The 17391-nt window shown below is 31.9% G+C and overlaps 1 protein-coding gene and 1 long non-coding RNA gene across 3 annotated transcripts in view; one reads left to right on the forward strand and one right to left on the reverse strand.

Annotated features, from left to right (window-relative positions):
* Positions 1-11164: 11164 nt before the first annotated feature.
* On the forward strand, positions 11165-12666 carry LOC148614995 (uncharacterized). Its single transcript, XM_088589583.1, has 3 exons — positions 11165-11325; positions 11541-11781; positions 12009-12666. The coding sequence occupies exons 1-3, from the start codon at positions 11263-11265 to the stop codon at positions 12191-12193; spliced, it is 489 nt and encodes a 162-aa protein (XP_088445709.1). The 5' UTR covers positions 11165-11262; the 3' UTR covers positions 12194-12666.
* A 3092-nt stretch (positions 12667-15758) lies between these two features.
* The window catches only part of LOC148614996 (uncharacterized), a 41053-nt gene continuing 39420 nt past the window's right edge, over positions 15759-17391 (reverse strand). For both annotated transcript variants that reach the window (XR_015923816.1, XR_015923817.1), the window contains exon 3: positions 15759-16155. This is a non-coding gene — a long non-coding RNA (uncharacterized LOC148614996). The remainder of the gene's footprint in view (positions 16156-17391) is intronic.

The following is a 17391-nucleotide window of genomic DNA, read 5'->3' on the forward strand; positions in this document are numbered from 1 at the left end:
TATAATTAACTACTCCAGTAGTGCTAGAGCTTGCCTGGCAAGCTTTTTACTGACTTGGCTTGGGGTATGAAAGAACGGAATTCCAACCTCTTACATCAATTGTCTAGATATATATAACTAAAGATGCTAAAGAAAAGTCAAATGACAGTGTTGTGTAGTGCTGAATGTACATACACGTTATGTTGGTTCTGAAACCAAATGATACTGGCAGTGCCTCTTGATATATTTTATACGGCTGCAAAACAAGTATACTATTTTTGTCGAAGGAAATATTGTTCAGGCTACAAATGTATGTGACTATTTAAAATTAGATAAACAGTCGTTTGATGCAAGATTTAGTTGGAATATTGATTTTGAAGTGTGAATTTTGAGTCAGTACCGATGGATTTAGCCTTAAAGTCCTTTATATACCGGTATTGTATTTTGGTTTCATAAGAATTTCGAAGGTTTTTCGTTGAGTACATGACTGCAAGTGGGAATTTTTTTCCATTATGCAGTTGTATTCTCCTTTGCTAGAGAACGGTTTAACATTAACTTATGTAAAAACAAAAATATTACAGATGTAAATTCTTAGCAAATCAAGAGTGATTGTTGACTTTTATTTAGGTATGTGTGTGTGTGTGTGTGTGTGTGTGTGTGTGTGTGTGTGTGTGTTAATTTACTTACTTTACTTGCTGACCTATTCCTTCACTCTTATTAGGCTGACTTTATAGCTGATCTGATCAGAAAGAAAGAATATCGTTTGGCTGGATCCTTCAATCCCAGTTTCCGCTATATAGATGACGTATTATCTTTAAACAATCCTAAATTCGGGGATTTGATACATCGCATCTACCCAAAAGAACTTGAGATAAAGAATACTACAGACACTGTAAAGTCGACCTCATATCTTGACCTACATTTAGAAATCGATGGTAAAGGAAAACTATTGACCAAACTTTACGACAAACGTGATGACTTTCCATTCAGAATTGTCAACTTTCCTTTCATCTGTGGCAACATCCCTTCGGCTCCTGCGTATGGAGTGTTCATATCACAACTCATACGTTATGCCAGAGCTTGCCGAAACTACGCAGACTTTTTGTATCTCGCTAGATCTCTAACAAATAGGCTTCTGGAACAGGGTTATGTTGCTACAAGATTGAAGTCATCACTACAGAAGTTTTATGGTCGTCATTATGAACTCGTGGATCGTTATGGTGTATCCATCAGCACCATGAAAACTGATTTATTCAACGGGTCATAGTTTTCCTTTCCTCGTTTGTCTACCCCGGACTTGACCTTTTATGAGCAACTCGGCGGGTGTTTCTAGAAAAGCAGAGGACGCTTATCCTGCCGTTGCACCTGGTCATGCACCCAGTTTTTAGTGGAATCCGAGTTGCTCATTTGATTTTGTTACTTTGTATGTATGATTTTGGTTACTTTAAGTTCTTTGTTTTGTATGTCTGTTTCCCATGTCTGGTCTTTGTCCCTGCATTACATTCGTTTGATTACCGCTATAACCTTGGTTCCCTTGATTACTCTTTGATATAATAGTGTCACCGAAAATAATGCTGACAGCGACGTCATCATCGGCGGCGTCCGTTCGTACGATGATTTAATTGTTATGAAATTTTGATATGATTTTACTAGCTGCTAATTAATGATTGCTCCTATTTATATTTTTAGTTTATGGTCCCTCCTATTCTAAAATTAGGGCCATCCATGTAACTGACAGATACCACACTGTCGGTTTCTGTTAATCTAAAAAAAAAACAAACAAAAAAAAAAACAAAAAACTGAGAGCCCAGAATTTTACCAAGCTAACCTACATAAAGTGAAATGCCTAATCCTTATTAACATGTCATACCAAGTTAAGCTCATTTATTGATATCAGTAGATATTTAGTAGCACATGTTAATATGTATTTATAAACATGTGCATAATTTAATTATTGATTTCAGTAATTGGTGGAGTTTTCTGGACGATGCAAACACGTTCACACTACCGGTGCACCTGGGCCATGCTCTCAGTTTTAAGTGGAATCCGAGTTTCTCATTTTACTTTTGTTTCTTTGTATATATCATTTTAGTTACTTTATGTTCATTGCTGTGTTTGTCTGTTTTCCATGTCTGGTCTTTGTTTCTGAATTACATCCCTTTGATTTCCGCTAGAATCTTAATTCCATTGGTTACTCTATCAAGACAAAACGTATGTATGTTAAAATTTGCTCTTTTGGCAATACCAGTCTGCGTCCATACTTGCCCTTCGGTCAATACCAGTCTGCGTCCATACTTGCCCTTCGGGCAATACCAGTCTGTTTCCACACTTGTTTTTTCATAAATAAAAATAGTGATTGCACATATCTCTCTATTTTACATGTTTATGATCATAATTCATTTCGCCTTAACAATGCTCCGAGTCTTTAATGAATTTAGGGTTGCTTATTTACTTTTGTTTCGTTTTTGTTTTTTTTGTACGTGTTATTTTCGTTATTTCTTGTTCTTTTGGTATTGATGTCTATTTTCCCGGTCTAGTCTTTATCATTGAATTAAATTCTTTTGATTGTCGCTCGAATCTTGATTATCACTATTTTGTTTAAAATCCCTTTGAAATTGTTATACGATAATTTTCAGTCTCACGCCAGTCGAATGAGAAAGAAAATTATCGTATAACTCTTCAACAGACGTGACGTCACGTAGCACTCCTAAGAATAATACTCCCGAAAGGAAATTTTGCAGCGCTTATAAAACTTACATACTTAAGTTAGGAAATTGAAAATAAAAGAAATCTAATAACTTGTACTTCAGCAAAAACAGCGATAAACAGATTATTTGATATTGTTTCAACTCGCGGGGGTTTCTCATGCTCATCTCGTCTCGCAATAAAGCCGCTCGACGAGATAAGAATGAGAAACTTCCCCTCGTTGAAAAAATATTAAATAGTCTAATATTACCTTGATTACTCTTTCATAACCTGTCAATGAAATTGTGTAGTAGTGAGCGAAATTTTCTTTTTTTATTCCAAAATTCATCGAAATAATATTATGATGCGGAATGATGGCTTTCATGCCAAATAAGTAACACCAACCATATTCACCAAAAGCCTTCACATTCTGTACTTATAACGTAGTCATAATTTATTTTACTCGAAACCTAAATATTCAGTTTTAATATTGTATCACGATAATTTGCTTTTAATGTTTCTATAGATCGTAGTGGGATGTTCCATGATAGGAATATTAAACATTAATCACATTATGTAAAAAGAACTCAGAGATTTTAAGGGGATTTTCATGTTTGTTCCATTATTTTGATGGTTTGAATATACGAAATCAACATACCTTTAATTTTGGTAAAAATACCCCTAAAATAGTGATACAAAAAATAAAAAGAAGAACGAACTGAATTTTAATGAGTTGTGCACTGACTTATTACATAACTAAAACGAATGATCCATTATTTGATGTCAGGTTGGTGTCATTAACATTACTATTTCCTACTGTATCTTGTCGCTGCAGTTTGTTATTAAGTAGGTTATGTTTATCGTATGCGGAAAGCCCGTAAAATTTAGTCTCATTATAGTGGGACAAATTTCTGAGGAAAAACATTTAGAAATTCAGTAGTGTATTTGATATATTTATTTAGTCTTGATTTATTTTGAATCTTTGGCCGTGTTTCTTTTTCTTCCTTGAATATTTGGCTTTTATCCGATCACATTTATGTGCGGTTGTATACTGGCACATCACTGCCGGTGCTGTCGTCGTCTGTAGACACGTGGTTTTCCTACGACAACTAGTATTTCTAAAATGGCGTGACACGTTCGAATTGTAAACAAAGGATATTTTTGAATAAAGTAATACCCTGTTCCTACATGCGCAATCATTGTAATAAACGGGTCATTTTTTCATTGTATGCATCGATTGTGATCTTTTACTAATTATAAAAGCAACAAAGTCAATAATAGTTCTTAACAAACGTCTTTATTTTATTACGATCTTAGCGTACTACATAAGCACGCATAAAACTATCAACTAAAAAAGAAAATAATCCAGGGACGAAGATCAGACATAGAAAGCAAACACACACAACAAAGAACATAAACTAACCACAATAATAGATATAAAGTAACAAAAGTAAATGAGCAACTCAGACCCCACTAAAAACTTGGACCATGGATCAGGTGCACTGGTAGGGTTTTGGTACAACACGACTTTGTTTTTGTTTGTTTTTATTTTAAAAAGTATTAGCTATATAACTTAAAGCTGCATTAGCTGCCAAATTTGTTCAGTTTTGATTCTACTGAAATTTGCTGATTCAATGAAATAAGTTTGTAGTAATGCAATTGCAGCAATAAATGTCGATAATACCTACAGAATATTGTGAAAACAACGTTTTTTTTAATCAGAGAAGATCGATAGGTCTGATCTAATTCTTTTTCCGCCATTACTTCCGATCATTGCCGATAGGACATTCACCAGGGTTAAAAATACATTAACCTTTGTAAAAAAAGATAAAATAACGGATACACAGCTAAGCACGTGTCTTGTTTTCATTTCATTTCAACTATTTCTCAATTATTTTTCAAGTAAATAATGATCATATTTGAGTCGCATTATATCACAATACGTAAATTTCAAAATGATCCTTGCGTTATATTCAATCTTTTTTCTTTAACGGCTTGAGCCCGTCGGTCTTCCTTGCCGTTGAATAACCACTTTCCCTTTGCAGTCAGATTTGTTATTAAAGAAGTGACCCTTATAGACATGCCCCTATTAAGGTCACCAGAAGTCACATGCATACGAACTTATCTAGGTCGATTTATTGTCTTGCAAGACAATAAATATATAGGCACCTATTTCATGTATTAAATGCATTTTATTTGTGGATATCAAATGAAATTGTACAAGTAAAGTACAATTTAGTGGTAATAATTAAGTTAAGGCATATTTCAACAGAAATAAAAAATTACGAAAATGACAGCTAATGCATCTTTAAATATTTGTGCATAAATCACCATGCAGTTTCATTAAAAGGTCTATACCAACATAAGTCGGGTTTGATTTTTTTAGTTTGTCGTGCCCATGAAGGCATTAGAGGGCAATAGTCTAGTCTGGTTTCTAGGTAGAAACTAGGATACAAGTCTATGGAGCTCAACCAAATTATACGAATAGATTCTATATCACGGGAAATCCGTTAACGGATAAAAAGGATTATCATGGCTTTAAGAGTAAAGATATTGAAGACAAAAAGTGATCCGAAATACATGTGTTCTTCAACGTTGTTTACTTGTTTTTTTCTAGTGTCTCACTACTAATGTTAAAGTAAATATACATGTATATAGCCTAGTATACACGACTATACAACACAACCTATAGCCTAGCTAGCCGAGTGGTCTAGGGCGATGGACTTTGTGCACACAGATGTCACAGCGGTACAAGTTCGAGTCCCGCGGAGGGAACGATAAAAATTTGACTGTTCTAACATCGACTCCACCGCAATGAAACACGTAAGAGATGGCATGGTGGAATTATACAGGCTAAAAGGATTAAGACATAACATAAAAAAATCAGTTCAACTTTTATACATCTTAAATGTGTTGTTAAAACTCGATTGTCTGAAATTATCCATAACTATCAATTATGTCTTTAAAAGTAAATGTCTGCATTTTGCACAAACACACCTTAAAAATTATTCGATATGAAAGTAAAATCTAATGATAATACATTAAACGGTGTACGTCATGGATACGCCTAGTTTTACCTGAGTTATCAAATCCTTTCAATAAATTTTCCATTCATATCTATCCGGTTATTATCAAGACCATGAGAAAATATCAATGTTTTGAACCTCTATCACCTATTACACAACATCCAACAAGTTAAAAATAAAAACTGTCTTAATATCATAAAGATAACAAAATATAAAACTTTATATATTTATGAGATGTGCGCTGCTTTAATTGTAAAGACCTTGTGATATTGAATATATATAAAAGCATTATAAACATATCAATCAAATATTGCAATGTATGAACGTCAAAATACCAGTTTATTTCTTCTTAAGTAATAATACCACCTACTTTCCAAGGTCACAATATTATTTCTTGGACAAATTTGCATTTGCCATAAAAGTAAATAAGCAACTCGGACTGTGAGCATGGAACAGGTACACCGGTAGGGTAAGCGTCCTATGCTTTTCCAGAAACACCGCCGACTTGCACAAATGTGAGAGCTAAAATAAGAGCTCGATTACTACTTGTGTTTGTATATATTCCTTGTTAATCGTTACTGTGCAATTGTCAAGTATAATACAAATGTAGTTAGCTTTAGCTTGACTATCTTATGTAGTCAAATATAAATGGTTATATACAGGAAAACACCCTTCCATGACTAGATCGAACTGCAACACTTTATGACTTCTTCATATTTAAAACTGTATGAAGACACTGACACTTCTTCAGCTTAAAATACGAACGGGAATAGAGGTTAACAAGGACTAGTTGTGTGAAAAGTACTTCTTATTAAATTAATATAGTTTTGTTAACAGAAGTAATTACATTTATATGTTTAAATTTCTTAATATTGAATATTGAAGTATAATCTCTGACGATAAAGTACAAACTGTTTACTTATTGAGTATACCTAAAACTTAATGTCAATATTGAAAATATTAAGGCTAGTCTACACCATTCCCACGTTACATCATTGTATTAAGTATGAACACGGGGTGCATCAGTGACCCGAAACTTTTCCTTCACTCATGAAAAAGTGACTTGATCACTCGATTTCAAAGTTAAATTTTAAACACAAAAATAAATTATAAAATGAACTAAAGAGTAATCAAGGGAACCAAGGTTAAAACGGTAATAAAAAGAATGCAATCCAGGGACAAAGACCAGACATGGAAAACAGACATACACAACAAAGAACATAAAGTAACTAAAATCATAATACAAAGTAAGAAAAGCAAATGAGCAACTCGGACTCCTCTAAAAGCTGGGAGCATGGAGCGTCGTAAACAACCGCCGAGTTGCTCATAAAAGGTCAAGTCCGGGGTAGAAAAACGAGGAAAAGAAAACTATGACTATAAATCAGTTTTCATGGTGCAGATCGATACACCATAACGATCCACGAGTTCATGATGACGACCATAAAACATCTGTAGTGATGACTTCAATCTTGTAGCAACATAACCCTGTTGTAGAAGCCTATTTGTTAGAGTTCTAGCGTGATACAAAAAGTCTGCGTAGTTCGGCAAGCTCTGGCATCACGTATGAGTTGTGATATGAATACTCCATACGCAGGTGATGAAGGAATGTTGCCACAGAGGAAAGGAAAGTTGACGATTGTAACAACAAACCAAAGTTTCTGGCCACATTCGTAACCGTTGAGCCTGGTGTTAAGTTCATATCACATAATATCCCGTTTGATTTAAGTTAAGACTAGTACGGCCATGGAATAACCATTACACTTATTTAAGTTTCTGTATAATTTGAGAGTTATTACTGTTTTGAAACAATCATTGATTAGAGATGATGCATCTAATGTTTTAATGTAAATATTAATAGATAAGTTTTCGAATAAGTACGTCATTATAAGATAAGATGAAATATTGATCATAATCGGAAGATCCATGTATAGAATATCAAATATATAAATTAGAACTTTAGGGGGAATTTTTTTCTTTATCTATGTTTATTCATGTTTCCATATATTCAATGAGGACAGAGTCATATTATTTGATTAACTCCGAATTTTAATTTGTGGTTGGAATTGGAAGTTTCCAAAGTTTGCAGTCTTCATCCCCTAGCTGTTCTTTGTTTTTCTTGGCTATTTTAAGCCAATTCAAGAATCATGTAAACAAATTCTGTTACAGTACTTAGAAAAAAAACGTTATCCTTGAACGACGTGAACAGCATTTGTATTTTTTGTATTTGTTGAGATTTTTTCCCCACAAAAATGCTATAACTGCGATTATGTTTACCAAAATCGACATTCATAATAATGACCAGCATTTACTTTGGTAAAAGTCATATGCCTATCAAGTTTGAAGTGAAAGAGCATTTTTATGAAAATTGAGCACAGAAAAAAAACCATCTTATTCTAAGCTATCTTTATAAACAAAATAATATGCTCCCGAAGGGAGCGTAAATGGCTATCAACTGGGTTCTGAATACTTATAGCAGAAAAAGCATTAAAATCCGGTTTGAGGCATGTAAAATCGGGAGCTTAAAATCAGTATAATGACAGCTTCATTTTCGTATACTTGGTAAATGTGATTGAGGACCACACCATTTTAGGAAACATAAACTACCTTTGATGATTAAATACCAATAGAATCTGAGCTTTTTCTAAGATAAGGATGATCAAAACATGGCACCCGAATGTGATCGATACCGGACAATTCAACCCAAAGACATTTCGGACCATGACAACCAACCCACTGCTCCTTACCTGGCCCATAGATATTTCAGACCATGACAATAGGAGATTGCATAAGGACAATAAAAACCGAATGCCATCACACATTTACCAATTACAAAAAATCATGACAGGATTTAGGCGTTTGAAGTCATATGTTCTTTCCGGCAGCGTTTCAGGTTCACCTTCCTCATGTTATTTATATGTTGTTTATATATTGGTCATTAAAAAAAACTATATCTTTTTACTATATGTTTATTGATTACATTATTTGTTACATAGATTGTGTCTTTATGAGAGTCTGACGATTACTTTATACTATAAACTATTACATCCACTACCAGATGTCATTATTTGAAATGTCTATACCTTCACACATGTTATTGAGTTGCTCATTTACTATTGTTATTTTGTATGCATTATTTTGGTTATTTTATGTTCTTTGTTGTGTGTGTCTGTTTTCCATGTCTGGTCTTTGTCCCTAGATTACACTCTCTTAATTTCCATAAGAACATTGGTTCTCTTGATTACTCCTTATTCTCAATCTATAATGACCTTGTTGACAAAGTCATACATTGTATACTCAGACACACTACATTTTCTTTCTAAGGTCATGACATCTCATCCTGTTGACATTCAATCCTGGTGTGATAGGATAAGAAAGACTTTACATAACATCTAGTGATTAAACTTTAATATTTCTTTATATTTTTATTACCGGTCATCTTTTGAATCCTTGACATACCGTGGTATCCATAAATTATAGAGTTCCCCTTAATATATTGAAAATGGAAAAGTATAACATATTAAAAGTGTTTACGGTGGTTAAGTAAATTGAGAAAATGGGCTATGTTACTAGACATGAATAAACACTAAGATAATCAAACAGCAAGTTATTTGTAATTTTTTATTCATAAAATATTTGAATGTATAATGAAATTGCTAAATCAAGCCCAGTTCTAATATTTCTTAAAACTGAAAGGCATGTGAAAAAGGTGTTAATACGTGCAACGCACAATACTATTTGTTATTTTTATGTAGTACTGTAAGGCAACCAAACATGAACGGCAACCCACATGAAGAGCTGAATATGAGACCTGAGATCAAGTGACGTCAAGCCCAATTTAACAAAATTAGATTCTAATTGACAACTGAAATTAAAAGACGGGAAAACTGAACTTACTTGAGTGAAATGTTCAATTAAATATAACACATGTACAAATTGTATTTCTGTTTAAAACAATCTGATAGCAATAGCAAAAATGTTGTAGTCGGCATGATAAAAATTACATTGGACAAAATAATGAAACTATCGAAACGGCACTACAATACAGAAATATTTGATGTTCAAGGAACTTTCAACCTTAAATTTAACTTACATAAAAATGTACTACTAATCTTGGAATGAAGACTACATAGAAACACGATAGGGAGATAGCGATGTTCTAAAATTTAAAGATGAAAAAGCTAGAAATTTTGATTTTATCAAAATCAAGTAAATCACTAGTATCTAAAAATAAAGTGCTGGGTTTATTTTTATAATGAATAGTTATTGTAACCCTTCAATTAAGTGATTTAGTAATCGCATTTACGCACATATGAATAATAATATGGTTAATCACTTAAATATGTCACTTATATTTATTTATATCAAATACTTGTAGCCTGCAAGTGTGACTGAGTTTCTCCTGACATACTTACGTTATAGTAATATATACTTAATCACTTAAGGTTAGCATAATCATTGTTTTGTTTTGTTTTGTTTTGTTTTTTTGTTTTTTTTTTTTTTTTGTTGAAATTGGTAGAAACGTGAAGTATGGCACATAGATGTAACACGAGCACTAAAGTACATGAAATCAAAGTCACCCATTTTGTTAGTTTTTATTTTAATTTATCAGAAGCAAGACTAAAGGAGAATGGAAAAACAAAGGCTTCACTCAATATTGTACTACATAATTATGAAACCCTTCAAAGAGTATCAAGTTGTCATTTGACGCGTGCACAGAGAAAAGGTCAAATGCACGACAGAAATGTAGACCATAGTACGGACAGCGAAATACCATTAAACATGTAAGTAGGCTTAACATCGACATACACAACACTTCCATGTATAAAAATTATAACAATGTCCTCTGGAAGAATTATTAAAGGATCATCCAAAATGTTTTAAGTTTTGGAACACCTATAAGTATTAAATTGTTTGAGAAATTTTCTGGATGCAATATATAGACTTCATGAGTTATAAGTTTCAGATATTTTCCTTTATTATTAATGTATAAAATGCATTACTCTTTTATATATCCCGCCTCAGTTTTATCTTTAAATTGGACATATATGAAAAACATTATCACTGTAGTAAGAATAAACATGTCTTAGTAGTGAAATGACATTTGAACTTATGTCTTCTACGTGAAAGTTTGGTAAATGGCCCTTTGACAAAATAGTATTCAGCAAGGAAGAAAGGCAATCAACATTTTATCATGTACACAAGTATAATTGTGTATGATCAGCTTAAAAAGAATGCACAACTAATCTTATTGGATTAAAATAGAAATAACCTGAGGTACATTCTCATAAGAGGAAAAACGTCACCTTTCAACTTTTCTTGGTATCTACAAAGCTAAGATACTAAGATACTACATCCTAGTTAACAATATTACATTTAAGTACAACGTACTTGTAAACTTCTTAGGTGTCAATCTACTATGTTTTGTGCGTGGTGAGACCGGAATTACTCGAGCGATAAATATACTTCACACAATGAATGGTATAAAAGGAGATGGTCGTACCTGATAAGTTTCAGAAGTACGTTTAACTGGATAGGTGAAGTTTATTGTGATATAAAACATTAAGATCAAATCATGGAACAAAATAGTGTTGACGATAGAATTAGTCTGGCTTTAACAACACTTAGAAATGAAATGGTATGTTGACTTAATAAATAATTCAGTTGTATCTAATAGATGTAAAATACAATAGGAATAGAGTAAAATAACTGAAAAGCCTTATCTTATATTTATTTGTTTTACAAAATGAAAGAAAATTAACAAATGGGGTGTAGAATGAAAATGTTTTAATGTAATTGAAAAATAAGATTTGATTTCTTGGAATATTCAGATTTTTTCCATTTATTTTTCAGCTTGAACTCAGAAACCAAGACGTTAAATTGATGAAGCAGCTTTTACAAATTAACAGCACAATAAACAGTTTATCAAAGACCAATACTTATATGGGTCGATCACGGAGAACTATAGTCAATAAAGAGAGACGTTGCATTAGCAGTTGCATGTTACCAATATCACCAATTATTGAGAGTCAGTGTCAGAGACGTCTTAGTGTTCCTATCATTGATACATCTATTTGTTCAGCTAGATCTGAAGGTAAGCTTACTTTTCAAATACTACAATTTTTCTAGATGCAATCATTTCTCCTTTAACAAAAGTTTCTTTTAATCATGTGATCAGTTCCTTGTGTTTGTTTCCCCCTTTATATTTTCATACCAGAAAAATAGAAAACATGACAGCACTAAAATATATAGAATATACTGATAATTTTAAAGCTTCTTCGTATTGATGTTAATAATATCTTTTTCGTTTCTTTTTTTCAGGATCATTGTTCTCCGAACATGAGCTTTCAGAGAGTGATGAAGACATATCTACCCGATCTCCAAATATGTCTAGACGTTCTTCTGTTTTATCAATTAGTGATTGTGATAGTGTAATTTCTGATGAGGACTTATTGAAAACAAACATTAGAGTATGGAAACTTTCACAGTCAGATCTTTCGGTGTGATAATATAACGAGGATATGGGAAAGGTGCAATATCTATAAAGCATGAGGTGATAATCGACGTTCTTCGTAAAGAGTGAACCGTAACTAACTTGAAACGTTCATTGGCAAACGACGTAGCATAAAAAGGACAATGACTTAAGTTGTGTGATTTCGGGTTGACAGAGGATATATGGAATAACACTTAAAACAAACAACCTAAATGCAATAAACAGGGTTACTCAAAAGATATCATATTTAAAAGTGTATTTGTATTGATTACATTGAACGAACTTGTTGACTTCTAAATTTAAAAGAAAATGCATTTATGGACTACAAGATTACATGTAAAAGTCTTAAAGAAGATCAATATGCCATTTTACTGCGATCAATAATTGGCACGAGTCTGTACAACCATGCGTCATTATGTATTCATTAATACCAACTTTTAGCAATTTAACTAATTAAATAAAAAATTGTTTCAATTTGAATATAAACTATTATTTTGCCAAATATGGATTAAGTTTATCCATGCCCTTTTATGTCGGTAATATATTAAGTGATTGACGTATCAGTACGATATACGATATGTTATCTTTTTTTTGATTTACGTTTAGAAATGACTGATGGGATAAGGAAATTGTGTATTTTTGTTTATTTTCAAAGATAAAAAAAATATTTCGAAAGAGATAACAACTTGATTTTCATACAACATATCTTTGTTACTACATTTTATTTGGTCTTTTACCAAAACATAAATTATTTTGTTTACATTAAACAAAAATAGGTATGAACAAAAACAAAACCACAATCCCCAATTAAAAAAGAACAGGTCATTTGAAAGATGTCAAATTGCATTCAAAGTAATTACAGATGGAACAATGTGTGTGCTGTAAATGTGTATCCACTATTTAAAAAAAGACCCATTACGTTGTCTGTACACTCATTCATATAACTAGCCTCTTAGATCCATTAACATGGCTTTTGGTTCTTTAGGATCGACATTTAATGATAGGCGTTTATCACTTATACACACAAAACATCAAACACAAATGCTAATGATAAGGTCTTTGATAGACAGACCTATTACCCTTTACTTTTTACACACCCTTTAGTTCTTTGAAATATATAAATAGTAAACTACATTGAATAATCATTTATTGCGATTTCGAAATTCAACTATTTGTTGTGATCTTAACATTTTCAATGGTTGATAACTTTATAACCAAGTGTAGTTTTATTAGGATCAGAAAAGTTAAAAACTACCAGACATTTTACACATTGTAGTTAATGTTCGGTTTCCACAAGGTCTGGGCGGTTGATATGATGTTTTGAAAGAGCAATCAAGGGAACCAAGAGCAACCAAGAAGTTATTTTATGAAATCTGATGACAAATAAGTAAATAAAATGAAATCCCATTTTTTTCATGTAAAGGAAACAGAGGTTTAATTTTATTTAGCCTGACAGGGTAATGCGGTAATGAATAACGTTTTTGTCGAACGAAGTTTGAAGATATTTGTCGTTGATATTAGCACAAATTTTAAGGTCTTAGGTCACCACGCTGGCAGTAACAAAGTCATATAAGTACAGTACTTAGTAGACTCATAATACCACCCGTCTACTAGCATCAAATCACTCACAAGAGAAGCTTAAAACAATTTAATTATCAATGTTGATATCTGACACATTACCTACAGATATCTTAAAAAGGCAAACTTTAAAAACACTTTGACAGTAAACTTCAGGTTATGAGGTATAAATACTTAAATAATGCAATAAAATCACTGTATTTTTTTCTTCATGTACCACACCTTATACTCATTTTGTCTGATTCTTAGATTCTTAGACGGAGGAGTACTGAATGTTTCGAGTTTTTGATCCTGTAAATCTGTAAAGAGCAATGGTTACTATTTCAATATTACACTATACAAGATGTTATTATTTAACAAAATAAGTGTATTTCATTTCTTCCCCTGGTTAAATGCTATGCTTAATTTAAAAAATAAAGAAGATGTGGAAGGAACTTTTGACAGGACACCCCACAGTCTCCAGTGATAAGCAAAACACATACCATAAAGCAAGCTGTAACATGTCCCAAACTATTCATAAAGGACGAAAATCGACCAATCGATCGAAAAACGTTCAAGGAAAACCACTGGAATACAGATTCCTGGTTTGGGAGAGGCGCATAAAGTATGTGGTGGGGTTAACATGTTTGTGAGCGCTCAGCCCTCCCATTAACCTGTGACAGTGGTAGAAAAACGCAATAATAAAACGAAGGCTGCTTTTGGCAATAGCTTGTCATTGCAGAAAATTTTTTTCAAGATAATTTATCAGCGTTTACACCAAGAAATACATCATCATGTCATAGATTGTTGCAAAGTACTTTTACGAAGATAAAAGAATGACTAAAGTAACAGATGACAGCAAGCTTTTAAAAGGTTGTTTTATATTTCTTCTTGATGTTTTAATACGTACTTTTAGTTGCAAAGATATCTTTGTAATTCTACTAAATACATGTCAAATGTGCTTAGACACAGGGTTATTTATATTGCATTTGTTATTATTCATTTCCTCCTGTTTCCTGCGTTTTTACTCTATCAGGAACACTACTTTTTGAAAAAGCTTCTTTTAACATCCAATTTAAATAAGTACGATAAAAGTACATTAGTTTTCTAGACGGCGGTTTTGATAGGCTTATGTATTATCTATTAAAATTTAAACCCTTGTCTACAAATTAAACAAAATAATCGTGGAAATTCATCTTTGTTTTTATTTCACCCTCAATGTATGACCGACAATCTCGAAATTGGCCAAATTTATGAAAATATAACGCGAAATGTTCCGGAAACAGTATTTTTTTTTTTGCTATAGATTGTCTAAAGTTTCAATCTAACTGAAATTAGACATATTATTGTCCCATTTGGTCACTGCAAGTAGAGTCTAACAACCCTACATTCTACTTTGTGTTCAGATGACATCTTCACAATTCTAAGGTTTTTCCTTTGTATAATGCTTTCAAAATCATGAAAGATGAAATCGGATTGTCTGATCAGAAAGGTCATCAGTACAGAAAGTAAAAGACAGAGTTGTTTAATCATACATGCAATGACTGATATAATTGATGTGTGTTATTTTAATGAAATTGAAACATTGAAACAGTGGCATATTTATTATACCCCCTTAAATTTTCACTACCGTTATGATATATAGACCTAGTGTGATGGAATTGTTATCGCAGATCGGGAATTTTGCAATGATTTTTAGCAATTGTTTTGCAACTGTTAAAATAAGATATGGAACAAATGAATGATTATGTTTTCAAGCAAGTTTGTAAAACAACATTAATGAAATTGTACTTGATATCAATCTGAAGACAGAATAATTGTGACAGAGTAATCAGGGAACTGTCCTTTAGATTCATGATTCTAATATTCATAACCATTGGTTTAATATATATTTAAAATATACTTCATAATTGTTTTAGTGTGTAATAATGAAATTATATTATTTCATATAGTTGTTAATAATCGAAAGAATATGGTGAAAGGCAAAAAAAAAAAATGCACCATTGTATATAAAAAGACAGACTAATCAGATTAATAAGTAAATTTCATTTTGTTTAAAAAAAATAACCACATCAATTTGGTCGATATTCATATAAATGCGTTCGAAACAAAATTTTCGATTTCATTTTAAGAAGTATTTATAAACGTCTGATAATGCGCATTATTGAATGATTTGTATTCAACTTAATTGCAATTTTAGAACTTATTGTGTCGGCTATTAACATGGATGCTTATCAGAACATTGCTGACTGCCACAGAAGCTTCAAAAATGCCGCATCAACTGGTTCACTTGGTTTGTTTGTTTTTCCCATTTCGACGATGACCTATAATTAATCAATGTTATAGTACCCTTTGTCCTCTTTGTAAATATATCATTTTTTCCTTTTTTGACGTCTGCATTTTTGAATTATCAATCATCTGAAATTGAAATTTATGTTTGCTGTAAAATGTTGGTGCAAATTTTAAATTCACTTAAAATGGACAACACTATTGTAAACAGCTAAAGATTAATTACAAAAACAAGAAAAAATGGCATTTTTAATTAAAATCTTAATTTTAATTACAAACATTAAATTAATGCACAGTCGTTACGTTTTGTTTCGTTTCGATTGGTTGCTTTATTTTAATTTTACTCTAGAATCGTTAACCGAGAAAGCTTTCAATGTTTTACTTTATGACTTACTCAAATTGAATCCTAATTTTGTTTTATGCTACCTTTACAGCAAGATTTTAAATTTAATTCTGTGTAGGAATCAACTAGCAATTGGTTTCACGTCATTTTCTAAGAGATTCAATACATCTAGAAAACAACCGGAAAGCTATTTAGATTGATCCTGTGTGAACTGTGCCATATATGTGTTTTGACTGCTTATATTGGAAAAAGTGCGGGAAAGTATCAACAAAATAACAATTGTGACTTGCATAATGATTTATAGATATTAAATCATATAAATGCCGAACGAAATGACGTGCATATTTAATTCAAATTAATGAAACTGATTATCAAAGAAACAATACACATTTATGAAACTCAAAAGCATTTTACTGTTATGATTTATGCGAATATTTAAATGTCAATTTCTAAAACTAAATATGCATATTAAACAATAATTTGAACATTTATTATTGATGTGTCTTGCATACCGGAATGTAGGCGTTCTAATTGATATTCTATTCGCAGAAACTATTTAAGTTTAAAGTGACATTGTACAAGGTATATACTGTACAAATACTTCAATTAAAATTCCAATGCTTTGTATTCGCTCTTATAGAATAACAATTTATTTTTTTAATTTCGTTTATGAACATGATGATATCACTACGAAACACAAAAATGATGACATTTGAAATAAACAGAAAAAGATACAATTATATACAAAAATATCATGCAAACCCATCTTGTCTCCCTTAATTTTAGAAACGATTTAAAATTCAAGGAAATGAGAACCAAATGTTTAGAACACCTTAGTAATCTTGATCATTGTGTTTCTTCATGACATATCTTTTATCAGTACTTCATTACTGTGTCATGCTTTATTCATTGTCTTGTTTAATAGACTCAGAAGATAAATGACGTAAACATGATATCGTGACTCTATAGGAAGAATAAGAAACGCGTGTTCTTTTTGAAGTCTTCCCAAGTGATTGATACCA

The sequence above is a fragment of the Perna viridis genome, chromosome 6, assembly GCF_037379345.1.
Source record: "Perna viridis isolate PV_CMFRI_1.1 ecotype Kerala chromosome 6, ASM3737934v1, whole genome shotgun sequence".
In the NCBI taxonomy this organism is placed as follows: domain Eukaryota; kingdom Metazoa; phylum Mollusca; class Bivalvia; order Mytilida; family Mytilidae; genus Perna; species Perna viridis.

What these genes read in the sequence shown, in the direction of transcription:
- LOC148614995 (XM_088589583.1), top strand. Translation starts at nt 11,263, where the DNA reads ATGGAACAAAATAGTGTTGACGATAGAATTAGTCTGGCTTTAACAACA. An exon ending in CAACACTTAGAAATGAAATG is followed by an intron (nt 11,326 to 11,540) that starts GTATGTTGACTT and finishes TTTATTTTTCAG; the next exon opens with CTTGAACTCAGAAACCAAGA. An exon ending in TTGTTCAGCTAGATCTGAAG is followed by an intron (nt 11,782 to 12,008) that starts GTAAGCTTACTT and finishes TCTTTTTTTCAG; the next exon opens with GATCATTGTTCTCCGAACAT.